We start from the raw sequence: 25,916 nt of genomic DNA, 5'->3' as shown, positions 1-25,916 counted from the left end.
CACATTGTCCAGATTCATCCTTGTGAGCTGCTTTTGGATGCCTTTTACAGGAAAGGTAAAAGCAAACAGGGCAAAACAAAATTAAAACACATTTTCTTGCAAATTTGTAATGCACCTCTACCTACCAGTGTGGCAGGCAGGCCTTTCATGTTCAACACAGGTTCAGAGCTTGCATGTAAGAGCAGTGCTATCATCAACAGTGCACACAAACAAAAAATTTTGCAGGTGGAGAACTTGGTGAGCCAGCTTGGCTTTGACAAGCTCAGCAGCAAGCAAATAGATGATGACATTGACGACGCACCAGAGTATAAGCCCAAGAAAACCGCGCGGAAGCGAAAACGCGATGCTGAGTCTGCTGCTGCCAGCAGACCGGCCACCGAGTCCTCTGCCACCAAAGGCGCTCCGCAGCGCGCACCCCGCCCTGCAAAACTCCAGAAGAGCCAGCGCCCAGACGCGACCCAGAGGCCGGGCAAATCGCGGCGTCGCGACGGTGGGGCAGAGCCGGCGGCTGAGCCGGCGGCGACGGCGACGGCGGTGGCGCCGCGGCCGGCCGAGCCGAGGCGGGCGCGGCGCCGCGGTCCCCCCGAGCCGGCCGTCCAGGTGGCCGAGGTGTCGAGCTCGGCCGAGGAGCCGGCGCCGCCGCCGCCCAGCCAGCCGCGCTGGTACCAAAGCTCGGTACGTACCGGCCGGACGCCGCGCAGTCTGGGAGGGGCACGTGTGGGGGCGGGGCAGCGGGTCGCGGGTATGCTTGGGTCGGCGTGTCGGGAGTTGGACAGTCACCACTGTGGTGACAGTGACTGGTCACCACTGTGGTGACGGTGACTAGTGCGGTTAATGCTGCTCTGGAGATGACTGATCTGGTCAGTCCAGTTTGATCGAAGCAGATGGTCATGGCATGAGCTCCTAGTGCAAGACTTCCTCATCCATCAACAAAACCAGGCTTTCGTTGTACCTAGCGAGATCATCTCACCATTAAGCTATGCTGCTTCAAAGAAGCGGACGCCTAATAAGCGTGAGAAAAAGAGAAAGCTTGAGGCCTGCGCTATGGATGTTGTGTTTCAGGAGCTGCACCTCCAAGCTAAACATAACCCTCACGCCAATTCCACTCTGCTGGGCATCGCCGACCGACCGCTCGCGGCCCGACGGCGGGCGGTTGTCGGCCGGCCTGCTCGGCAAAACGGGACAGGGCCAGGTCGGCTCCTCGTCCATGACAGGCCCCTAACGATCCGTGACGATCCGTGCTGCTGTCCGACAGGTGACGGACCGGCCGGCCGCACCCGTGCCGGAGGGCGTGGCCTCCCGGCTGCTGCAGGAGGCCGCGGCCGCCCTCAGTCAGGGTGTGAAGGCCTTCAAGGCCGGTGAGTGCGCCGCAGCTGTGACAGTGGGGCAGCTTGAGGGAGAACAGCTGCACCGAACTGTGGTGAATTTCTTGACTGCTGAGCTTGTGTTGGAGCAAGTGAAGTCGCTCGTTGTCCCTGCAGAGCCGGTGTTGGAACCAATGAAGTCGCTCGGTGTCCTCTCGTCATCTATCTCGCTTATTGATTCCTGACTGGCTGCCGTTACAGATGCTGTTGAGTGGCTTAGCTGCTGCAGTTAACGCTTGTTCCTCTGCTGGACAAGGACGGAGTGCCAGCTGGTGTGTGTTCATCTTTCACTGGCGTGTCCCGTTTCACCGCGGGTGGATGCTCTCCATCCCCTTTCGTCCCCTCTGACCACCCTACTTCGACCCTGCTGTCCTGGGACATATCCGCCCCCGCACACTTCACTTGACCTCACCACCTGACCGTATGCTGACTTGGTCGCTGACTGACTGGGTCGCTGACTGACTCGGTCGCTGACTGACTCGGCCTCCGACTCTGACGCTGACTGACTGTGTCGCTGGATGGCTCGATCGCTGACTGACTCAATCGCTGACTGACTCGGTCGTTGAATCTGACTTGGTCGCTGACTGACTCGGTCGTTGACCGACTCCGACTCTTCCGCTGATTCTGACTCGGCTGTTGACTCAGATTTGGTCGCTGACCCTGACCCGGGCGCGCCGCCAGATGGCGCCGGCCAGGCGGCCAGCCAATGGAGCTGGACACAGACGGTGCTGACCTCGGGCACCGTGTCGGACAAGCTGGCGGCGCGGCAGGCGCTGCTGCGCGCTCGGCCCCAGTTCGGCCTCCACCTCATCGACGACACGGTCCGCATGGTGGCCGCCAAGGGCAAGGGCCACGCCATGCAGGCTATGAGTGAGTGCCGGCCGGCCGGGCGCGTGGACGTGCGGGTCGCCGCGGCTGCGCAGTTGTGGAGGACGATCAGGAGGTGGGGGAGTGGGAGGGGAGGGGAGGACGGTCAGGAGGTGGGGGAGGACGGGCGGGATGACCGGCGCGAATTTCGGGCGGTGGGGACCTGTGTGCGACGGGGTTGTGCCGTTTTTGTTCCGTGACTGCGGACTTGGAGCGGGCTACCTTCGATTGCTGCACCCTGTGAATGTGGCGAGTGACCCTCACGATTGGCTCGTCTCTTCGGCCGCCGATCCATTGTGCTGAAGGACCAGGCCTGGAAGAAGCATTCGCTTACATGAGGCACGATGAAGCGGGCGCTTAGCGCGGGCCGTCTTGGCGAGAGTCGGCGCCTTGTGTCGCGCGGGTGTACCTGTTTCGAGCCAGGTCACTGCATGGTTCTCAGAACTTGCCGTGCCGGAAGCGTGATGGGCGCAGAATGACCATAGCAGTCGGTGCACCCCAAAACCCCAGTCATCATCGTCGTGACGCAAGCGTGCTTTCAGACATGCTGGCGGACCTGTTCGGGCAATACCTGCTACCTCCGAATCGGAAGCTAAAGTTGTTTGCCCAGCAGCCGCTAGGGGCGCTGCAGGACATCGCCGGCGGCGATCCCGCCGTTCGCAGGCGTCAGCTGATTTTCTGGTGAGTTTCCCTAGCTTTGTTTTGTTGTTTTTCACCTGCGAAGGTACACCGAACAAGCACCTGTCGCGTTGCCGTCATCCCACCACGGACCAGTGGGCACGCCGTCGGTCGCCGGCCAGTTGCCCCCTCCCCCCCCAACCCGCCGCCGGAGCTTGCCCGAGAGCCGGAGTACGGAGCGAGCCGTGGTCACCCGGTCCCAGTGCTCCGCCGCCGCACTGACCGCTGTGTCGCCCGCAGGCTCTTCGAGGAGCGCCTGAAGGCCGCCTACAAGGAGTTTGTGGGCCGGGTGCGCGAGATGGCGCACGACACGGTCGAGAAGTCGCGCAAGCACGGCGTCAACACGCTGGCGCAGCTACTGGTGGCGCACCCCGAGCTAGAGCAGGTGCTGAGGCGGGACGGCGGTGTGCCCTCGGCTGACGGGGACGGGGTCACGGGTCACAGGATAGGTCATGACCCAGTCACCGGCCGATGGCCATCGGGGGGGGGGGGGGGGGGGGCGGGGCATCCCGGAGTGGACCTCGGCATTGGGAAACCCTGATCGCATGCAGATAGAAGGAAGAAAGTTTAACAGGTGGTGTGGTGCGTAACGGGGCTTTCGTGAGTTTTTGCTGTAGCCACACACTACAGCGAAATGGACAGCTGATGCGCTCATGTTGGCCCAACGTCACTCGTTCTCATACGTTCGTCAGGTCCTCCCACCGTCCCGCTGAGCACCATCGTCACGTCACGTGCTGAAGTGCGGGCCCATCGCCACCAGGAGGCCTCAGCGTCCGTTAGCCCGACTCATTAACACCATCACCGACACCAGTTCCATCACCGCTATTACCACCACTATTACCACCACTGTCACCATCACCTCCATTGCCACCACCGTCACCAGCAACATCGCCACCACCATTACCACCATCGTTACCATCACCGCCATTGCCACCACCGTCACCACCACCATCGCCACCACCATTACCACCACCGTCACCACCACCACCATCGCCACCATCGTCCTCGCCGTCAACGTAATCCCGACAACCATCACGACAATTCGCAATGCCACTCATCACCTTTTCCATCACCATCATCACCGTCATCACCATCGCCATCATCACCATCACCATCGTAAGCATGACCATGCCGGTGTTGCGGCCACCGCAGACGCTGCTGGAGACGCTGGCCAATAAGCTGGGCGACGAGAAGAAGTCGGTGGCGTGCCTGGCGGTGCGTCGGCTGAGCTCGCTGCTACGTGCCCACCCGGCCATGCGCACCGTGGTCGTCAAGGAGGTGGAGCGGCTGCTGTTCAGGTGCGCCACCCCGCCGCCGCCGCCGCCGCCGCCGCCGCCGCCACCGCCGCGAGCAGCGGTCGCGCCGCAGGTCTGCTGTATGGGGTGGCTGCTGCGGAGCCTGGCGGCCGACACGCTGCAAAACGCCAGTCACTGTCATTATCACCACCTGTGATAGGTGTGGCGGTATGCTGTTGTGGTGGACGTGGTGTGCGTGTGGTACTGCTGAGTGTGGCGTCCGATGTCCGATAGTGCCCGTCAGCTCGAGTGGTGTAGCCGTGCTATGCCCTCCTCGTCACCGCTCCTCCCGTCACCGCTCCGTCCGTCACTGGCCCGTCCGCCATCGTTCCATTGCTCCGTCTGTCACCGCTCTGTCTGTCACAGATCCACCCGTCACCGCTCCGTACGTCACTGGCCCGTCCGCCACCGTTCCATCTGTCACTGCTCCGTCCGCCACTGTTCCATCTGTCACCGCTCTGTCTGGCACAGATCCACCCGTCACCGCTCCGTGCGTCACTGGCCCGTCCGCCACCGTTCCATCTGTTACTGCTCGGCCGCCATGTTCCATCTGTCACCGCTCTGTCTGTCACAGATCCACCCGTCACCGCCGTACGTCACTGGCCCGTCCGCCACCGTTCCATGTCATGCTCCGTCCGCCACCGTTCCATCTGTCACCGCTCTGTCTGTCCACAGATCCACCCGTCACCGCTCGGACGTCACTGGCCGTCTGCCACCGTTCCATCTGTCACTGCTCCGTCCGCCACCGTTCCATCTGTCACCGCTCTGTCTGTCACAGATCCACCCGTCACCGCTCCGTACGTCACTGGCCCGTCCGCCACCGTTCCATCTGTTATTGCTCCGTCCGCCACCGTTTCATCTGTCACCGCTCTGTCTGTCACAGATCCACCCGTCACCGCTCCGTCCGTCACTGGCCCGTCCGCCACCGTTCCATCTGTCACTGCTCCGTCCGCCACCGTTCCGTCTGTCACCGATCTGTCCGTCACCGTTCCATCTGTCACCGATCCGCCCGTCACTGCTCTGTCTGTCACCTATCCACCCGTCACCGCTCCGTCCACCACCGTTCCATCTGTCACTGCTCCGTCCGCCACCGTTCCATCTGTCACTGTTCCGTCCGTCACCGCTCCATCTGTCACCGTTCCGTCCATCACCGCTCTGTCTGTCACCGCTCCACCTGTCACCGCTCTGTCTGTCACCGATCAATCCGTCACCGCTCCGTCCGCCACCGTTCCATCTGTCAATGTTTCGTCCATCACCGCTCTGTCTGTCACCGCTCTAACTGTCACCGATCCACCCGTCACCGCTCTTTCCGTCACTGCTCCGTCCGTCACCACTCCACCTGTCACCGCTCTGTCTGTCACCGATCCACCCGTCACCGCTCCGTCCGCCACCGTTCCATCTGTCACTGCTCCGTCCGCCACCGTTCCATCTGTCACTGTTCCGTCCGTCACCGCTCCATCTGTCACCGTTCTGTCCATCACCGCTCTGTCTGTCACCGCTCCACCTGTCACCGCTCTGTCTGTCACCGATCCATCCGTCACCGCTCCGTCCGCCACCGTTCCATCTGTCAATGTTCCGTCCATCACCGCTCTGTCTGTCACCGCTCTAACTGTCACCGATCCACCCGTCACCGCTCTGTCCGTCACTGCTCCGTCCGTCACCACTCCACCTGTCACCGCTCTGTCTGTCACCGATCCACCCGTCACCGCTCTGTCAATCACCGTTCTGTCTATCACCGTTCCATCTGTCATCGCTTCGTCTGGGACCGCTCCGTCGGTCACCGCTCCACCTGTCACCGCTCTGTCCGTCACCGCTCTGTCCGTCACCGCAGGCAGAACGTGGGAAAGCGGGTGCAGTTCTACGGCATCTGTTTCCTCTCGCAAGTGCAGTTCTCGGACGAGGGCGACGAGGCGCTGGCGCAGCGGATCGTCCGCATCTACGTCGGTTTCTTCCGCGCCTGCGTCAAGCAGGTGGGCCGGCCGTGACGCCGCGGAGGACGGGCGTTCAGGCGTGTGTGGCCAGTGATGCGCCAAGATTGTGGTGTGCTGTCCGTTTGTGGCGCAGTCAGGAGTCTCTGCGGCGGTGTTCCGGACCTTGCCACTGCCGGACTCAGGCGTGTCCTCTCCCCGGCACGTCTGTCGGTCATACCTCTACCTCCTCACTCTCTGGCACGTGGCGCCGCCCACCGACCTCTCCCACCTGTCGGCTGTATCTCTGGTCACGTGACAGGTCGGGTACCGCCGCGACCCTCCGCCAGCCGCCCGTTTGACCGCCCCCCCCCCCCCCCTCCTCCCCGGGTAGGCGGAGCTGGACGCGCGTCTGATGCGCGCCCTGCTGACGGGCCTCTCGGACTGCGTGGGCCGGGCGCGCCTGCTGGCCACCGAGCTGCAGCAGTACATGCAGCCGCTACACCACATCGCGCAGCTGGCCAACTTCGGCGTGGCCACGCAGGCGCTGCTGCTCATGTTCCGGCTGACGACAGCCGGCGGCCAGACAGAGCCCACCGACCGGTGAGGCGGCAGGCGACGGCTGGGGACGGGCCGGCGGACAGACAGAGCCCACCGACCGGTGAGGCGGCGGACGGCGGCTGGGGATGGGCCGGCGGCCAGACAGAACCCACCGACCGGTGAGGCGGCGGGCGACGGCTGGGGACGGGCCGGCGGCCAGACAGAGCCCACCGACCGGTGAGGCGGCGGACGGCGGCTGGGAATGGGCCCGTTGGCAGGCGGCGGCTGGGGACAGGCTGGTCAGTTGGCGGGATAGCGGGGCCTGCTGGCGGTTGTCCGGCGAGGTGCGCCCGTCGACGGGCGAGCCCTGTGTTGCTGCTGGGTATGCTGACCTGGCTGGGAACAGGAGGTACGAGGGTTAGACGCTGACTGCAGACTACTGGGGGACGTTGGTGTTGCTGGCGAGGCGGGCTACAGAAGTTTTGCGGGGGCGCCGGTTGGGGCAGACGACCACATGGAAACGACGGGTATGCATCAGTTCCGCTAGTACGAACCTAATGTCATTGTAGAAACTTTGGGATAGGTTCATGCGTATTAAACACAGGCCCAAGCCCCATATATTGCTCAAGCACCGTTCAGCTGATGCTCAAGGTACCTTCTGCACCTATGCATTGCTAAAACGCTATTCGACGGATGCTTCAGTTACTACTGCGCGCTCTACAAGAAGCTGGTCCACCCGGGTCTGGCCACATCGCAGAAGCTGGCCGACTTCCTGAACCTGGTGTACCGCTCGGTCCGGATGGACTCGTGCCAGCCGCGAGCGCGTGCCTTCATCAAGCGCCTGCTTCAGGTCAGTGGCGCTGACGCCGCGCGGAGGGCCTCGCTGACGCCCGCCGTGCTGCCCGGAGACTGGTGAACACGCAAACGGGACCTGTTGTTCATCCGTGGCAAAACGCCTCGGCGGAGGTCTGTCCCTTTGAGACGGTTGTGGAGTGCATGCGTGCAAAGTTGATTTGAAGCCGCCATATGTTTATTATGAAGCGCTCCCACTGCTGGTGTATGCTGGGGCCAGTGAGTGCTCGCGCGACCCGGCATGAGTCTGGGGCATTGCGCAACTGACCCACTGTGCTCCAGTGTGCGTGACATGCTCCCTCCCCCACCCGAGCACGCCTGCGCTGACGCCGCCGCCACCGCCGGCCGCCACAGGGCTGCCTGCACCAGACGGCGGCGTTGGCCTGCAGCGTGCTGCTGCTCGTCTCCGAGCTGTTCCGGCGGCGGCCCGAGCTGGCGCACGTGGCCGGCCAGGCGACGGCCGCCGCCTGGACGGCCGACGACCACAGTGACGGCGAGGAGGCGCCGAGAGACGTGCCGCTGCCGGTGAGGCGACGCCGCCGCGGGCCGGAGCCCCCCCCCCCCCCCCCCGCACACACACTGTTCGTCTGGGGCGAGTCCTCTGACAGGGGGCGGGAAGGGGAGGAGCGTGGAGGGTGACGGATCGGGGGGCCAGCTCATTGACATATGAGGAGTGTGATGTCTGAGTCGGCCAGTGGGGTATCAAAGGTCTCAGCAGGATTAAGTGTAGCACAAAAAGGCTAATGTGCTAAGCAAGCAGCGGCACATCAGTGTGTAAAATTCACAAGGTGAAAACTCCTTTCTGGCGCATGCTTCGCTGTAAAGGAGCTTCAGTTCCAGTGCGCCGTCTGTGAGGCGTCGCGCTCTCCGCGTTGCGTGTAGTGCGCCTTTCAGCGCCCCGCGTGCCGCCTGACCTCAGGACGAGCCTCAGGACGAGCCCCGGCACGAGCGTGAGGACGAGCCTCGGGCCGCGACGGCGGCGGCGGTGCCGGCCGGCTGGCAGTTCGTGGGCGGCGCGCGGCCGGGCGCCAGCCGGCGTCGGTACGCGCCGCTGTACCGCGAGCCGCGCTGGTGCCGCGCCGAGCTGGCGGCGCTGCACGAGCTGGCGCCGCTGGCGCGCCACTTGCACCCTACGCTGGCGCTGTTCGCCGGCCAGCTGATTGCCGGGCGGCAGGCCCAGTATTCGGGCAACCCGCTGCACGACTTCCAGCTGATGCACTTCCTCAACAGGTGGGCGGCGCGACGGGGCACTGGGCGCCTCTGGTGGGACCGAGGGAGGCTGGCGGTTGGGATGGCGGCCGCTGGGGGCGTCGGCGGCACCTGGCCGACGTGTCTGGTGCACTGCTGGGTGTAACCCTGACTGCAGCGTGGCGCACTTAACTGCAGTGTGTGTGTAATCCCATGGCTCGCTGTGAACTCAACAGTCGTCTGTGACTCCGCTGCGGTAGAAGCGAACGGCAAGCAGCAACGGCCACTACCACGCCCACTCCACCAACGCTTTGAGCATTGGGCATGATGCACTACCCGTTGATGACATCGATTACGAAGCGAATAGAGCCGTTTGACATAAACAACAACAACAACGACAAAAAGCTATTTCGGGCGACAGAGCCGTCCATAAGCTAGGCATGATGTGAACTTGCTGTAGCCCGAGGCGCCGCCCACTCGGCCGGCGCCGAACCGTCTGAGGTTGACCGTGCTGCGCCGTCCGCAGGTTCTGCTACCGCAACCCGAAGAAGTCTGCCTCGGTGGCGGAGACGGCGCGTCGGCTGCCTGTCAGCTCTGCCGAGTACGCCCGGCTGGCACCCAGCCAGGTGCCGCACGACGAGAAGTTCTTCCACCGGTGAGGCGGCTCACGCGGGCGATGTGTGTGTGTCTCTGTGTGCTGGACCCCGATCGGTGCACTAGGAGCGGTGTGGAGTGGGCGCTTGCCTTAGAGACATTAATGGCTGTCTTCGCATGAGTCGTGCTCAAGTTCCGTGGAGGGTCTAGCTCTCTCAACACGAGCCCAAGAGCAGCCGAACAACTTACCACCAGGTGCCAGGCCGGCTCGCCCCGTGTTAGGTTGAGATGCTTGGCAGTGTGGCCCGTGTGGAGCGGCATGCCTGGCTGCCCACGGCGGCAACCTCGGCTAGTGTTAGCACGAGTCTGCAGCACGTAATCCTGTCGCCTCCCAGCGACGCGACGCCGAGGCCCAGGCCGGACTGTGGCGCCTTTATCTAATAGACGTGTCTTTTTTGTTTTGTTGACACTTGGTTAACATGCTGCGGACAAAACTCGGTTAGCACGAAGCACGCCATCCTACTTCTTCGTCCCACCAGCTCTTGCAGCTCGTGCAGCTCGTCGGCCGTGTGATCATCGTGCTGGTGTTGTCCGGCACGCTCGTGTGCCGCCGCCCGGCCGGTCACGCGCGCCTGGCGCCGCCGCAGGTACTTCCAGTGGCGCGATGAGCACGGTCTGACGGCGAGCGCCGCCGGCCGGCCGCTGACCGACGCCAGCGGTGACGTCACAGACGAAGCCTTCGACGACTTCCTGGACGGCTTCTTCGAGAAGAAGAGGAAGGCCGGCGACGGCGTCGACTTCCTGACAGAGATCGCGCACGGCGCGAGGAGGCACTGGAGGAGGGTGAGGGAGGGAGGGTCACGGCGCGCGGGTTCCGGCTGGCAAGGGACGGTGTCTCCCAGCGGCGTGAGGGTTTGGGTTATACGGCCAGATTGTCTTGCAGGTGATTGGACTGTCTCCGTCTCCGTCTCCGTCTCCGTCTCCGTCTCCGTCTCCGTCTCCGTCTCCGTCTCCGTCTCCGTCTCGTCTCCGTCTCTCCGTCTCCGTCTCCGTCTCCGTCTCCGTCTCCGTCTCCGTCTCCGTCTCCGTCTCCGTCTCCGTCTCCGTCTCCGTCTCCGTCTCCGTCTCCGTCTCCGTCTCCGTCTCCGTCTCGTCTCCGTCTCCGTCTCCGTCTCCGTCTCCGTCTCCGTCTCCGTCTCCGTCTCCGTCTCCGTCTCCGTCTCCGTCTCCGTCTCCGTCTCCGTCTCCGTCTCCGTCTCGTCTCCGTCTCCGTCTCCGTCTCCGTCCCGTTCCGTCTCCGTCTCCGTCTCCGTCTCCGTATCCGTCTCCGTCTCGTCTCCGTCTCCGTCTCCGTCTCGTCCGTCTCCGTCTCCGTCTCGTCTCCGTCTCGTCTCCGTCTCCGTCTCCGTCTCCGTCTCCGTCTCCGTCTCCGTCTCCGTATCCGTCTCCGTCGTCTCGTCCGTCTCCGTCTCCGTCTCCGTCTCCGTCTCCGTCTCCGTCTCCGTCTCCGTCTCCGTCTCCGTCTCCGTCTCCGTCTCCGTCTCCGTCTCGTCTCCGTCTCCGTCTCCGTCTCCGTCTCCGTCTCCGTCTCCGTCTCGTCTCCGTCTCCGTTCGTCTCCGTCTCGTCTCGTCTCCGTCGTCTCGTCTCCGTCTCCGTCTCCGTCCGTCTCGTCTCGTCTCCGTCTCCGTCTCCGTCTCGTCTCCGTCTCGTCTCGTCGTTCTATATCTAGTCTTCTCGCTCTCTCTCTCTCTCTATCTCTCTCTCTCTCTCTCTCTCTCTCTCTCTCTCTCTCTCTCTCTCTCTCTCTCTCTCTCTCTCTCTCTCTCTCTCTCTCCTCGTTCCCCCTAACGGTCGCGCCCCGTGCCCAGCAGATGATGTCGACGGCGGTGACGACCTGAGCCAGACAGACAGACTGCTGGAGGATGAGGATGATGAGGAAAAGGACAGTTTGGGAGACGACTCAGACGACGATCCCGGTGAGTGGGACCGGCGGCTCCGGCTTTAAGCGCCGTAGCCGGCGGCTTCGGCTTCGGACGGCAGCGTCTCCCGCTACACGGCTGGCGGCGAGAGGCGCGCCGGCCGCTGGGGCTGGTGACCTGCCGCCTCTGTGGGGGCCTCGGCCCGGCGTGGGCCGCTGTTGTGACTGTTTGCTGACTCTTGACGGTGGATTTGTGCGTTTCGTGCTGAAACGGCGCCTGCAAGACGTGGAACTTTGATGTTGACGGACCATCAGTTCACCAGCATCTCAGTGTGTGGTTTCCGACTGGTTTCAGAGTTTCCAATGATGACCTCCGGATCGCGTCCGGTGACCACCAGCAACACGCAGTCCAAGGTAACACCGCCACCGTCGCGAACCAGCCCAAATTTGGGGTTCAGGAACTTGAAACTCTTAGCTGGCCAGCGTTTCATGCCGGTATGAATTATGCCAACTAATCTTTTACATTTGACAACTAGGATGTGGCCCGTGTCACAATGAGTACTGCGCTGGTGCCAGCAGACCTGGCGGCGTGTCTGGCTGCCGAGCCTTTGTCGGTCCACCCCACCTCCGTTTATCTGTCTCCGGAGCCCTCTTGCCGCTCCATGTCCGTCGGATTTTTCTCTCGTGCCTTCTAACCGCCCCATATACATCTGTGTCTGTCTCCCGGGCCTCTAACCGCCCCATATACATCTGTGTCCGTCTCCCGGACCTCTAACCTCTCCATCTCCATCCGTGTCCGTCTCCTGGGCCATCTGACCGCCCCATCTCCGTCCGGCTGTGCCTCTGACCGCCACACCTCCGGCAGAAGGGAGATGTTTCGGACCTGTTCTCCGCGGCGGACGAGTACCCCGACCTGTTGGACGAGGATGACGAGCCGGCCGAGGACTCGTCCCGGGCTGCCGGTGGGTGTCCTCCCTGAGCGATGTACCCCTCGTATGCGCGCTGCTCGGATGCGGCTGATGCCCGTCAGAGACGCCGGCTCCGTCCTTCTGGGATATGTGCTCGTTTGGTCACGAGCGTTATGAACTGAGCCGTGTGAAATGTTTGATTAGCGGCATACTGTATCGCGTGGGCCTGAGACCGAAAGAAGGTCGAACGTTTTGCCGGCATGTTTTGGAGTTTTGGGGCCAGTCCTGAGATGGCAGCTTGTGGAAAAGAGCCACTTAAACCTAACCCGATACCTAAAATCTAACCACTAAAGGCGGGCGTTTTCAGCGTGACGGAGTCTTTGGCGTTGGTGTTTCGGCTAAGTGGTGCCGAAGGGCCAGGTTATGCTGCGTGATAGCGCTGCATTGCTATCCTGAGCACCCTGGCCAGTCGGTGACCTGATGCGTGTGAGAAAGGCATTGAGCTCCTGTTCGTTTGGGCCGCAGGTCAGAGGCAGCTGCAGTGGGAGGAGACGGGCAGCACCAAGCGGCGCCGACAGGGGGCGGTCACCGACTTCAGGGCTGGCAAGGGCGCGCCGCGTAAGAAGTTTAGAGGCAACGCCAGGCGCAGGAAGTAGCGCAGTGCTATGAGAGCTGGCACGAGTACGCCCAACACGTAGAAAATTGTGTTGCCTTTTGTATTCCGGGCAGATATTCAAGATCGCTTCAGATACACATGGGTGCATGCGTCATCATGCATGTCACAGGAGGCTCTTACACACCCAATCGTTACACATCTGACTTGGAAAATACATACGCAAACGGTTCTGAGAAAGTGTTAGCTACCAGACAACAATCTGTCGCCGGTCCTTGTCGCCATACAGGGCTCCGCCCTCGAAAAGAATAAGAATACGCACCTTCCGTCCGCGATGCCTCTATTCTGTAGTGAGCAGTTTCAGCCGTATCATGGTGATCTGGCCCCGGTGGGTTTGCGGGTTCGTTCAGCAGGCCGACTTGCAGAGGTGCACACACGTTCGGTCTGTGTTTGCCGGACGCTGTGCGCCCTTGTGACACTATCCACGCATCGCTCCGGCACACGTTTGTAACAGTTGTATTTAAATATCCCAAACCAAGCCAAGCCGGACCAAGTTCAAAATTATGTAAGGGTTTACAACATTAGGTAAATCAAAACAAGTAAAACATAGGCTTTGTTATGCGGTGGTGCTGCATGCGTTTATTTTACGTTGGAAACACGGAGTAATAACTGACAACTGTGTTAACCAGTTCACGTATTATCCCGCATCTCCGTGGTGGAACTCACAATTCCCGCGAACATTTTCTAATTTCCAAGTCCTGCCTGTATCTGAACCTCCCGCGACTTTTTGTTTTGGGGCTGCGGTGTCAGGCTGTGTCAACTTCTTTGCGCCTACGCCTACACCAGCCAAACACCAGACGGTCGGGCAGGCGACGGCCGGGCTCGGGCTGGCACTGACGAGCCGGCGAGCGCCGCCTCGCCCCGGCCGGCCAGTAGTGCTGCTGATGACAGGCTCAGGCCGATGCCCTGACGACGGACCGGTCGTCGGCGCTGGACGGAATGACGCTATGTCCGTCCGCGCGTGAAGAGATTGGTGCGGCCAGCGTGCGGCGGAAGTGAGGAGGCAAAGCTGCGTGTCTGGGAAACCAGTGGTACGCGGTTCGATTCCCCGCGGTGCCCGCCCCTCCTGCCAGCGTGAGAGGCAGACGACGGCATGCAGCTTCAGCAGCTGAAGGCGTTGTTAAGCCCCAGCAATGTTTCGTACAGGAGTAGAGGTCGTAATGTATGACTAGCTCTGATCGGTCTTGGCTATGTCTCACGACTCCAGTTGGGTCCGGTCGTACAAATCGTTTCTGAGAAGATTTCTGCATTTTTGCTGAGGGAAGCTTATCCAAGACTGAGCACTGACCTCCAAAATCTTCAAATATGGCGAACAACCAGGTAATGCGCAATTATCTGACGTATTCATATACACACAATGGTCAATATCTTGGACAACCTTGGAATTACAATACTTAGGCGTTACGTCCGCGTTGATGCGCCGTGAAAGTCGTGTAAGCATAGAACTTTCAAGACCTGACCTGACGTGACCTGGGACTTAAATAGCACGTGCCGTTGAGGCATGTTGGTCATTTTGGTGAATGACAGTTTCCTGGGAGGTTACCAGTAGCCGCCAACCATTGTGGTGTGAGAGTTTCGTGCACTGACGTAACGTAAGCCAAGAATGTTGCCTTCGTAACGCAGGTGTTGTTGCCTGCCACTGTTGCCACTGCGCAACGTAGGTGTTGTTGCCTGCCACTGTTGCCACTGCGTAACGTAGGTGTCGTTGCCTGCGACTGTTGCCACTGCGTAACGTAGGTGTCGTTGCCTGCCACTGTTGCCACTGCGTAAGCGTAGGTGTTGTTGCCTGCCACTTTTGCCACTGCGTGACGTAGCTGTCGTTGCCTGCCACTGTGTCCACTGCGTAACGTAGGTGTTGCCTTCACCTCGACTGGCAAAAATCAGAGGTCTCCACAACCCTTATCGGCATCCCTTCCGCCGGTACCTGACTATGACATCAGGTGAGAAAGGTCACGTTGGCTGTAGTAAGGGCTAACGTCCAACTAAGCTGAGCTTGATCGCGAGCGTGGGCATGGATGGGAGCGTTCCTCCCGGAAAGGCGAGGAAGAGGGCCATGTTACGCGGGACGGGAAAGTTCCTGCAGTTTCAGACCTGCCGTTCGCAAGAGATTCTGTGCCATGTTGAGTGATGGGAAGGGTTGGAACGGGAGACGCGTGGTGGCGGTGCCGTGTATTTGCGCTCGTTCCAAACGCACTAGTCAGGAGGTTCATCTTGGCCTATAAAACCCTTGCCTACGTGCCTAAGCGCCTGCAGCCTCCATCACTCTAAGCGCCAGCATGTGGGAGCAAACTACGCTGTCTTGGCGGCCATCTCGCAGGCGAAGTGCACGTTGGTGGTGCAGTCAGCGTTCACCCACTCGCCGCAGCGGCTCTGCAACGGGCTCGCCTGTGACACGCAATCCAGTCCGTCATCCGCCTTGGGGTAGCCGGCCAGCCAGAACTCGAAGTTGACGCGGGTGTCATCGTCCCAGACCCAGTCGCCGACGTTCTGCCTCTGGTTCAGGCCCAGCCAGGCGTTGCGGCTGTTGGTGACGTTGTCGAAGATGAAGGCGTTCTCGTAGAGCGAATGCACGCTGGCCAAGGCACCTTTGATTGTGGGGTCTTCCGGATGAACAAACTGTTCGCACGTACGTTTGGCCGAGACCCAGTTGGATTCATAGTCGGACTCGTAGTAGCAGGTGCCGATGACGACCCCGGCGCCGACGGTCGGGAGCAGAGTCCATCCCGGCGGGCAGGTGGGAGCATCCGCGGTCGCCAGCGGCAGCGCTGTGCACAGACACGGACGTCAGCCAGGCCGCTCCTTCCACAGCTGCAAGTGCGTAGTGGTACCAGATGAGTGTGGGGATGGGGAGGGCTGGGCAGGGAGAAATGTCGAAACCTCCAAAATACACGGACAGGCGGGTTTCTCCCTGGACTTGACACTTTCTTCCCAAAGTTGAGCGAGGGACCTGGAGCCCAATGTGGGGGGGGGGGGGGAGGGAGGAGGAGGGCAGCTAGAGTCCCTCAAAGCCAATAGGAAGATTCCGCCCCTATCAACTGGCACATGCGTGAACTTAATGACGCATGTCAGAGGCCTGAAGCACGGAAGGCATCGTTCGGGGGATGACGACGTCGGAGGAACTGGACCCTTGCGCTAGGATCGCTTCATTTGTGGCAGCTGTGTGTTGCCTTCCGTTTATTAGAAATGCTTTGCGATGCTTTATCAACCAGATGAATCAGAGTATTGGCTAATACAGGCTTTATCCGCCGTGGGTCCACGACTGACCCTGCTGTTGGTGTGCGCCGGGTCAAAGGAACGTGGTATGAGTCAAAACACTGCGGAACGTGTTAACAGTATGTACTGAGCAGCTCACGTTTGTGCGGCTGCATGCAAAGTCGAGGCTACGTGCCATTTTATGGCATTATTGCGCATATGGGTGCTTATCCGTGTCAACGCTCGTTTGAGCTTCTACGTAGCCAAACTATGGTGGGACGAAATGCGAGATCAGCTCCCAGGGAACTGGAAGACGATGATTTAACCAGCCGACGTACCCATGTCTCAACAAGCTTAGAGTAACCGGCTGCAGCTGTTACGACTGATGACATCCCGCCTTATAAGGGAGGTTCTGGCAAGAGTGCGTTCTTAGACCACAGACGCACTCACTACGCAAAATAGCACAACATTGACCGACAAAGGAGACGGCCGCTGGAGCTAGTGTCGGCCATTGAACACCAACCGAGACAGGCAAGAAGAGACGCCACCCAGACCATCTTGCGGCAGACGCCTGTGGGGTCGTCGAGGCTTCTCTCTGGACTGAGACAGAAGTGTGCCGGAACTAGAAGTTTCACTTCCCTATATAGAGACCAGCGGCGTCGCTATCAACGTTACCACGGCACTCTGCCCAGAGCCGGGGAACGCGTCACCTGGCGTGTGTGTTGAAACATGGGCTACGGAGGCCAGGGGCGGGCGGAAACGCGGGGTCGTCCCGTGGGTCGGTCAGCTGGCGCGAGACAGCCGGCGCATTTCCCCATCCTGTATCGTCTATTGGGCCAAGATAATGGTGAGGACCATTGGTGCTGCACCCACCACAGCCTCTCCTGCCTGCACCAAAATGTCGCACCATGCCAAACATGACTGGTGACTCTTTCATGAAAACATCTGTGGACATACGTGATGTCGTATGATTGATGACTACTAATCATGACTGACTTCGATTGGCAGACGCGTTTCAGTCACGAATGACTTACGAATCGGGAGCTGGAATCAACTTACCGTGTCTGGTGGGAACGCTTCGAATGTGCAATCTGGAAACCATGAACTTGATGCTTCGTTTACCAAGACCCAGGTCGAATGAAGTGTTTTGCGGTGTCGTAACAAACCAGCAAGACGTTCACACGGCGTGGCTTCGGCCGACACTGAAAAACTTCATCTACACTCGGAGTTCCATGTCGCTCGATGTCTCGGCGTGCAAAAGAAGCGCAAGGATGTGTTCAAACAGCTCGCCGTGGTGACCCTACCCTGCGCCTTCTGGCGAGAGCCCCATACTCAAAGCGGGGTCGGAGGGGGGGGGGGGGGGTTGCACCGTTCTCGGCGTGGTCCTGCCCGGCCCCACACACGCCATCTGGCTCAACGTGGTCCACGCGGGAAGAGGCAACAACCCCGTTATTGGTTGAATGTTAACGTCGAATGTGCATGTGGTCACCAGGTGCCGGCGACCGTAGGATGCTGCTGAAGAATGAAACACTGAAACATTCTACCTAATTTCCTGCAGCTAATATCACACACGAAGTAAGCCTGCTGTTAGTAAAAAATCAGCGATTTCCCTTCATTTCATCGCTATTTAGTTTTAACCGTCGCTTGAGTTGAACGTAGTTATGTCAACGGTAACACCTTGTCTTTCGTTTCAAATGAATGAGAACAATACATACCACGCCAAAAATGTATCTGGTCGTGGCACATTTCAGGTAATACCACCCACCTCGGCGCCATTACTCCAGAAAAGCAGCCAACCTTCCGCACGCCGCATCACGTGCCGCTGAACATTCAGTGGGTTGAACGCGATGTGTGAAATGTGTGAGCAATGCACATTGATCTGTGTAGGTCATGTCCGCGTACAAAATTGCGGATGATATAGACAAAACCCACTTTTTTACCTCTGGAGTGGGGTAAAACCCCAAAGTTCTCTTTCTTAACACGCATGGTGGCACGCTTTGTATTTTAGGTTCATCGTTCTTGCCGAACGTATTGTAATGCACACACTCTGACCCTGCCCCTAAAAAAAGTAATTCCACTTTGTGAAATGCATTGCTGCCGAGAGACTCCACGGCGCTGACGTGACGTGACACTGCAGCACTGTCTCACTCCGTTCTGTTCAACACGTTGGGCCATATATCGATGCAACGCGGTATAGCCCTGACACGAAACTATTACATGACATAAAATGTAATTCTTCCAGAGATACAGAGAGAATACAGAGATCCCTGCAGTACGGTCGCTTTTGACGCGTACTATTTTTTGGTGCGTAATATTTACAAAATCCATGGCATCCAGAAAATACCGTGTGATATGGTGCAGTTCTTGGATTCAAAAGGGCGAACGAGGAATGCCAGAGGGTCGGGCTGCCTGGCGTCACTGATGTGTGGCACGCTTGAATCTTAACAGTGCCGTGCGCAGCACCGCGCATGCTGCGCCATGACGTCATCATGACGCATTCCAAAAACCCCAGCCGCTACCGTTCCAGTGAAAGCCAATGGACTCGGGAGAGACACGCTCGGAATGCGTTACGTTTGCGCGGTGACCGATCCCAAACGAACCAGTCCGCTAAGCCTCTTTCACGCCGCGTGCAAGAAACTCTTGGAGCCAACAAAGCCCAGACGCTGTCTCGTATGGCACGCGAATAAGAGAGCGCTGTTCCGAGAGGATGACATCGGTTTACGTAACGTGGTAGGCTCGCTTCGCCCACCGGTGCCTCGCGAGAGCTAAACGCGCTGACAGTGGGCATCTCTCTGTCAGGAGTCAGCCGACAGAGTGCGTTCGAGACAGCGCTAAGCCCAGTCCTCGGGGAAAGTCCTGTCGGGCGTAGGGTTTTAGATCACTTGCACAGAGGCTGCAGGGCGAAGACTGGAGCTGGCCCTCTCGCCATGATGACTCGCCATGCTCCCTTACACAGGATGTTTCAACTACCGCACAGTTTTGGACACTGCGGAGAAAACCGAGATGGGTTGCTGTGTACCGAGCCATGTACAGGCGTCGCATAAAACGAGCGCGCCAATGTAGCCACAAAACTGGCAGCACACGCACCCTGTATTTGTTCTCCGCCTCTCCCAGCCAGTGGCACGCGTTCGCTAGCTCCCTGGCCAGGAACTTTAACCCAGCCATCGCAGCCGGGATGGAAGGAAAATGGCTACGCCGCGAACGTGTCACGGTGAATAATAAGCTGCAGAAGATGTAGCCACTGCCAATCTGGTTCAACTCAGGACGGTTGTCAGGAATGAGGACGGTCAGGATAACTCAGTATATATATATATATATATATATATATATATATATATATATATATATATATATATATATACTAAATCAGGACGCAGAACGGTCTGGATAACTCAGGTCCCGGCAGGACGGGACGTGACGAACCAGCCCTCCGCAGGATACGAGGTGAAACAATCAGCTTCGTCATCAATCAGCCGACGCACGACGCTCTCATTTCCGGGGTTCACCGCGGAGTGGCTGTTGCACTTAAAACGAGAAGTTCTTTGCCTCCCCTATAAGATATTTTCGGCAACGCTTGCTTACGACAAGCCAGCTTTTCTTGCTTCTCGCTGCTGGCGTCAAGCCGGCCGTTGTCGTTTCTCACCATTCACATCCATTTCTGTAATACCTGCTCACAGTGGCGCAGGCAGTGGTGGTACAGGAGGCACGTGCCCCCGCCCTCCCCCTTAGGCCCCGAGGGCTCTCAGGCCCCTCGGGGACCACCGAATAAAAGCCCAACATGAGTGCCCGAGGGTCCAAAGAGCTACCCAGAGATCGCATAAAGGGGCATAAAGAGGGGCCCATTTCCCGAGCGGGAACAAGGTAGGGCCATCGTTTTATCTTGGTCGGGGACTCTAACTCAATGAGGGGCCCTGTGTCGATCAGGGGCCCACAGCGCCAAAAAGTGGGTCCTGTGTTCCGAGTAAGCAAGGGGTCCCAAGTCGCCCAGGGAAACATTTGCCAGACAGACACTGGGACAAGACCCCAAATACCAGAGGGCCTCTGCGTTGTTCGAGGCCCTTTGAAAAGGAAAAGGGGTACGAGAACTTGCGATGAGAATCTCCAATGAGACAATGGAAGGTCCCTATGCCATTCGGGCCCCAGTAATGGACGGGGGGGGGGGGGAGGGCTGCACCTATTTCAGCCAAGGGCCCATAAAGCCAGACTGGAGTCTCCGTGCAAATTGTGGAACCCTCTGCGGCGACAAGGGGTCTTGTTGCGTCAATGAGCGCTCCTGCGTCGATCTGGAACCGCCTGCCCGGGTTAAAGAGGCCCCCGCATCAGGCGGAACATCACTGTATGATGTATCCCGGTATGGGCGCGTGGATCGACCAGGGGACCCTGCCCCCGTGTCGCCAGAATGGCAGCCAGTGGGCACCCCACACTGGGAAAGAAGGACTCTTCAGCTCTTGGCTGAGAACGCTAAGGTGCCTCCTAGTGTTCTACCCGCGAGGCTACTTGCCCAGAAAAGGTTAAGGGGTTTCATTGGTGTTCAAAGAGTGGATTGCAATGAGGTCAAAGGAGATCGATCAACCCATGTTAGTCTGGGAATGTCCATCGTTTTGCAGAACTGACTCGTGAAACAACTTGCGTAACAAGCTTGGAGTCTGCGCGCTGGCAATCTTAAGAGCAAGAACATATACGGCCGATGTTGTAGTTTCCGTAACACTGACCGGCGTTGGCCGCTGCAGATAACACCAGGCGGAGGGCACCGCGTGCATTAAAACGACCTTCGTGGGAAATATTTCCGAAAGTGTTTCAAAATCAAATACTACCCGTCAAAGACAGAGCTGCAACGCGTATTTCACCGGGATCATTTTGAGTTTGTTATCTGAACAGATAAACGGTCACAAAAATTAGGAAAAATGTTCTACCTTTCAGGGGGTCAATTTTCACTTCTTTTGGGGGGGCCGAACCGATGGCCCGACGACCTAGCCCCCCCCCCGAACCCATTTTTTTAGCACCGGTTTTAGCCCACTTTATTTTGATTAAGGCAATGTATGTTTTTGATATTTGTATAATTTATGAAGGTCTTTAATTTAAGCAGTATCCTGGTCATGCAGCCTCGGATCCAGGGAGCAGGCACTATACGCAAGCGTCTCTTCTGATCGGCACGTGAAGGCGCCGCTGTAGAGTCCATCATAGGGCACCGATGGCGCTCTTCTATGGCGGTCATGGGGGGCGGCATGCATTTTGGTTGTAGGGTACGGGACTGGGTTCGCCGTGAAGGACTCAGGTCATTTCCATATTCCAGAGCTTTTTACTTTAACCTCACAAATCATTGCATGTCTTGTGGCGCTAGGTATGTGAAGTTAATTGCATTGCTCATCCGCTCAGCTGTTACTTTTTGTATCTGGTGGTGCGCGCAGCCATAACTTTTTGTTATAAAAGTGGTACAAGACACCACTACGCAGAGAGCTCGAAGAAGATAGTCTTTGTGTTATGATCATCTCTTGCCCAAGTTTTTTCGCAGTGTTCCAGCCAAAAACATCAGGGGGGGGCAAGCCAGCATTGGGGGGAGGGGGGGGGGGGCAACTCAACATTGCGGGGGGAAGGCAGGGCCCTCACAAAACAATTCAAATCGACACCCGTGCTGTCTTTGCTCCCCCAGTTCCAGCACCAGTTCGCGGTGTTGTAAATTCTAGTCCGTCGCTATTATCAGTATAAAATGACAAAGGTAAAGGATATGCCTGACTGCCCTCTGAACGTAAGGACTGATGTCTTAAAATGTTCCTTGATGATGATCTCAGATGCAATATTATTTTCAACCGGCCATTGGCCGCCGCCTAGTGTACGTCATGGAACCGACGCCATGCGCTTTCGTGGCTGTGGGGACTGCAACGCCGGATACTCTGTTTCGTGTCTGGGAGTATCCATGCTCCGAACTGCCACATATTTTTTTCTTTGAGCGATTCTGTCCGCAGGTTGAGAATTTCCAGACGAGCATGAATTGGCCATATTCATAAAGATTTGGGACCCCATTTAGATCTGCAACCTGCGATCACTGGGTCTTCAACATCCCTGCAGAACGCAGTGAAAATTTGACAAAGCCGTTGAGTTCCCTCAGTTTAGACGGAGCTTGCTAGACCAATGCAAATTATAGCGCAGATGGATTACTCCATGCCGACATCTTACGAGCGCTTCATTCAGTTTGTTGACTTCAAAATACAAACATAATTTCATCTTTCGGTAGTCTTTGACTTCTGTTGGGGGCGAGGAAGGTAAAAATGTAAATTTGACAAAGAAAATCCCGCACCTTAAACTACAATGGGCCACGTCCATGAATTTTTTAAGGAAAGCCTTTTCATCATTCAGATCCCTTTGTCAGCCCTGTGACCCCGCTCTTACCGGGGTTCTGAATGCCCCCTGCTTGTCCAATTAAGATAATTCGAGGGCCTGTACTGTTGCATCCCGATAATCACTTGACACTTATTATGTAACCCAAATGGCTCCAGGCGTCCTTACAGCATAAAACGCCAATTATTATCAACCCCAAGCCAGCAAATAATCGGAGGAGACTTCGCAGCCGACCAGCGTCTGCGAGCCCCTACTGGCCACCTGCGCCGGCTGGCGTGCACCAATGGCGCGCCGGAAAACAGAACAGTCAGGCTAATGATCGTTCTCGGTTCAGTTCCGTCGAAAAGTTGGCGACGTCAGAGGCCAGCTGGCAAGACACAGGGCACTGACTTCGCTCCAACCAGCGCCACCGGGACGCGTCCCTGGCAAATCCCCGCTGTCGAAGCCCGCTCGCCTCAGGGCACCGGCCGCAGGAATCCAAGGTGACGACGTGCTCCAGCATTTGGCCTCTGAAGGAACCAAGCCCTCCAAAGGGATGCCGCTTCGTCGCAAAGGTTGCGAGATCAACACAGATGTCATCTGATAGGTGAGAACCGGACGCCGGTTGCTCATGCGCACGTGTGACGACGCCATCCCTCCGCACGTGGTCGGTGTAGCATATGGCCCCGTCCCACGCGAGCGGCCGCAAGTGTCGACGGCGCGCGTCCGAGGCTCGAGGGTGCTGATAGCCACGTGAAACGGAAAGTTATAAATGGGCAGCCGCCGGCCCGTCCGGAGCCTGAGCTGGGTCGCTGCGTCTCACATCGTTTGAAGGCGAGCCTAACCGCGCCGTGTTCCAAGATGATCCGGCTGCTGATTTTGGGAGCGGTACTGGCGGCGCCGTCTGGTGAGTGACACTTCCATGCGTAAGCGACAGGCAGATCGTGAAATCATGGTGCCATCTATGGCGCATGTTCAGCCACATCAGTAAGGGGTTGCGCTGTCAAGCTATTGCTGCAAACTTAAAGGGAATGTTCCGCATTTGAAGATATTGAAAGAAGCACCATATATGGCGAAGTATGCTCGATTATAACCATTGGTATACTTTTAAACGGAAAGACTGCTCGAGACAACGACGTTTTTCTAATTAGTAAATATGCACCTCTGTACGTCATTGTTTGATTGCGTCATCGTATCCGACACAGCATTGATTGACAGCCAGTTCACGGTCGTTCTATCTGGAGATCGTATCCAGCACAGCATTGATTGACAGCCAGTTCACGGTCGGTCTATCTGGAGATCGAATCCGGCACAGCATTGATTGACAGCCAGTTCACGGTCGTTATATCTGGAGATCGTATCCGGCACAGCATTAATTGACAGCCAGTTCACGGTCGTTCTATCTGGAGATCATATCCAGCACAGCATTGATTGACAGCCAATTCACGGTCGTTATATCTGGAGATCGTATACGGCACAGCATTGATTGACAGCCAGTTCACGGTCGTTCTATCCGGAGATCGTATACGGCACAGCATTGATTGACAGCCAGTCCACGGCCGCTCCATCTGGAGATCGTATCCGGCACAGCATTGATTGACAGCCAGTTCACGGTCGTTATATCTGGAGATCGTATCCGGCACAGCATTGATTGACAGCCAGTTCACGGTCGTTATATCTGGAGATCGCATCCGGCACAGCATTGATTAACAGCCAGTTTACGGTCGTTCTATCTGGAGATCGTGCTCGCGATCACGAGATATTAACGACTCGACAGCTATATTGTTCTTTGTCTTGATCGCCGTATGGCCAATGGAATGGCAGGACTAAAATGTTATTATTACGGCGTCATGGGTGCCTGGGTGACCTTGCAATAGTCTGCACGGCAAAGTCCGGACATCTTTGCGGGCGTTTAGCTCAGAAGCTAGAGGGGTTCAGGTGTTAAGAAGGGCATGGATGGGAACTGCACCGGATGCTCTTCAGGATGGCTATTTCAGCTCAGAACCTCATGCAAATGTCGTACACTCCCTTTAAGTTAAACTATACGACATAGTATGGTCCTCTTTGCGTGTGTGGTTCTAGTATGGTCCTCTCTTCTGCCCATCATGTCTGCTCAGAAATACGGTCGGTTCATTTAAAATCACACAGTTGGGTTGTTTTGGAAAGTGTAGAACTTTTGGTTTGCTCGTCAGGATGTCTTAACACAATGCCGCTCTAGCAGCTGGCGTCGTCAGGAATGATCGATTTCACTTGGGGTGGGGGGGGAGGAGGGGGCAAATGGTAGCCTCTTCACTGAACTTTTGAAACTGCATTAAGCCAAAGACCAGGACACGGACAGGACATGGACAGGGCACAACGCGGACTTTGTTTGCTCCACCCTAGACTTTCCACCGCCGATGCGTAACTCACTAAATTTAAGCAGGTTTTGTGGCAGGTAAATTGGCATTTCCGAGACTGCCCCTAAATACACTATTTTCGGTTGGGCAAGTGGCGCGCGTCTCTCGCACTGTCATGTGGTATGTGTTACAGACAGACAGACCTCAGCAGGATTACGGCGGGCAATATATGTCATGCCACGTCGGTATTAACGTGGATCCCCGTTCTAGCGAGTGCCCCGACGTGCCCAGATACCGGCGGATGGCTGGCACTTCCGAACAAACTGGACCTGAGCGACATCGCCTGCTACTGGGTCTCCGACTACGCCTCCAGCTGGGACGCAGCCAGTCACGCCTGCAAACAGATGTCGATCGCAAACCATCCAGTTGAACTGGCCAGCATCCACTCGATGTGGGAGAACGCCTTCGTCTTCGACAACGTCACCAACAAGCACACCGCCTGGCTGGGCCTCAACAAACGGGAACAGGACGACTGGCATTGGGAGGACAAGACGCGGGAGGACTTCCAGTTCTGGCTGGCCGAGTTCCCCGTCGACAATGACATGGAGTGTGCCACGTTCACCGACCAGCTAAACAGCCGCTGCGGGGAGTGGGTCAACGCCGATTGCGCCACCAACCTGTATTTTGTCTGCAAAACGCCGGCAGCATAGGAAGAGAGCCCCACGTCATCGCGAGCCAGTCGGCAGAGGCTTGGGCCAGGACTTGGCCCGGCTTCGCCTGGAATCGTCCAACAGCCACGGTGTTCCACACAGCCAGCAATATCACGTGTCTGACAGCCGTCCCTTGTATGGTCTGTCGGGATGGAAGACCATCGCCCCTGCGCGACCAGCCTGACGGTGTGTGTATCACGTCCACCACACAGCACTCTGGGAAACGTATCAGGGCTGCTGCGGATGCCGCACTTCCACTGGCGCGAATACGTTACATCTCAACAATAAAGTCAACAAAAGGGCTCAACAGCATTCTTTGCTGGGCGGTTCTGCGTGCCAATACGTGATGTCAAGCAAAGTAGTGAATAGAGCGGCCCAGCCATGTGGCTTCTATACGGGACAACGTAACAAACAACCATGTTAAAACGAGCCTCTCCGCCGCCGGCGTTCCATCATGACACCTTCTCCGTGCTCCCCATCCCCGTGCTACCGGGTCGCCGCATCCCCTCGTCTGCGTCTCCATCATTCCATCATAACGCCGTCTCCGTGCTCCTCATCCTCGTGTTACCGGGTCGCCG

At 58.0% G+C, this 25,916-nt stretch overlaps 3 protein-coding genes across 4 annotated transcripts; 2 read left to right on the top strand and 1 right to left on the bottom strand.

The window, feature by feature from the left end:
• The first annotated feature begins 848 nt into the window (after positions 1-848).
• Positions 849-11,618, top strand: LOC119110855 (CCAAT/enhancer-binding protein zeta). Its single transcript, XM_037234730.1, has 15 exons — positions 849-860; positions 1,256-1,358; positions 2,046-2,234; positions 2,774-2,912; positions 3,150-3,294; positions 4,062-4,207; positions 6,036-6,174; positions 6,506-6,714; positions 7,354-7,501; positions 7,858-8,006; positions 8,536-8,733; positions 9,218-9,346; positions 9,933-10,128; positions 11,158-11,262; positions 11,560-11,618. The coding sequence occupies exons 1-14, from the start codon at positions 849-851 to the stop codon at positions 11,182-11,184; spliced, it is 1,929 nt and encodes a 642-aa protein (XP_037090625.1). The 3' UTR covers positions 11,185-11,262; positions 11,560-11,618.
• A 3,321-nt stretch (positions 11,619-14,939) lies between these two features.
• Positions 14,940-16,570, bottom strand: LOC119110867 (lectin BRA-3). Its single transcript, XM_037234741.1, has 2 exons — positions 16,501-16,570; positions 14,940-15,550 (listed from the first exon to the last, which is right to left on the bottom strand). Exons 1-2 carry the CDS (start codon positions 16,532-16,534, stop codon positions 15,075-15,077), a joined length of 510 nt encoding a protein of 169 aa, XP_037090636.1. The 5' UTR covers positions 16,535-16,570; the 3' UTR covers positions 14,940-15,074.
• A 6,509-nt stretch (positions 16,571-23,079) lies between these two features.
• On the top strand, positions 23,080-25,605 carry LOC119110866 (lectin BRA-3-like). 2 transcript variants are annotated; one of them, XM_037234740.1, is made up of 2 exons: positions 23,080-23,199; positions 24,920-25,605. In XM_037234740.1, exons 1-2 carry the CDS (start codon positions 23,154-23,156, stop codon positions 25,336-25,338), a joined length of 465 nt encoding a protein of 154 aa, XP_037090635.1. In that variant the 5' UTR covers positions 23,080-23,153; the 3' UTR covers positions 25,339-25,605. The 2 variants fall into 2 exon arrangements, with proteins under 2 accessions (XP_037090635.1, XP_037090634.1); XM_037234739.1 differs by having other exon boundaries at positions 24,899-25,605.
• The last annotated feature ends 311 nt before the right edge of the window (positions 25,606-25,916 follow it).

This window comes from Pollicipes pollicipes, unplaced genomic scaffold (assembly GCF_011947565.3).
Source record: "Pollicipes pollicipes isolate AB1234 unplaced genomic scaffold, Ppol_2.1 Scaffold_7242;HRSCAF=8673_pilon_pilon_pilon, whole genome shotgun sequence".
NCBI classification, from domain to species: Eukaryota; Metazoa; Arthropoda; class Thecostraca; order Pollicipedomorpha; family Pollicipedidae; genus Pollicipes; species Pollicipes pollicipes.
Note: the sequence above shows the minus strand (reverse complement) of the source record. Positions and strands in the feature narration are given on the sequence as shown.

What these genes read in the sequence shown, in the direction of transcription:
- LOC119110867 (XM_037234741.1), bottom strand. Translation starts at nt 16,534, where the DNA reads ATGGTCTGGGTGGCGTCTCTTCTTGCCTGTCTCG. An exon ending in GTCTCTTCTTGCCTGTCTCG is followed by an intron (nt 15,551 to 16,500) that starts GTTGGTGTTCAA and finishes GTCTGTGCACAG; the next exon opens with CGCTGCCGCTGGCGACCGCG.
- LOC119110855 (XM_037234730.1), top strand. An exon ending in GACGAGAAGTTCTTCCACCG is followed by an intron (nt 9,347 to 9,932) that starts GTGAGGCGGCTC and finishes GCGCCGCCGCAG; the next exon opens with GTACTTCCAGTGGCGCGATG. An exon ending in CGAGGAGGCACTGGAGGAGG is followed by an intron (nt 10,129 to 11,157) that starts GTGAGGGAGGGA and finishes CGTGCCCAGCAG; the next exon opens with ATGATGTCGACGGCGGTGAC.
- LOC119110866 (XM_037234739.1), top strand. Translation starts at nt 23,154, where the DNA reads ATGATCCGGCTGCTGATTTTGGGAGCGGTACTGGCGGCGCCGTCTG. An exon ending in GGTACTGGCGGCGCCGTCTG is followed by an intron (nt 23,200 to 24,898) that starts GTGAGTGACACT and finishes TCCCCGTTCTAG; the next exon opens with CGAGTGCCCCGACGTGCCCA.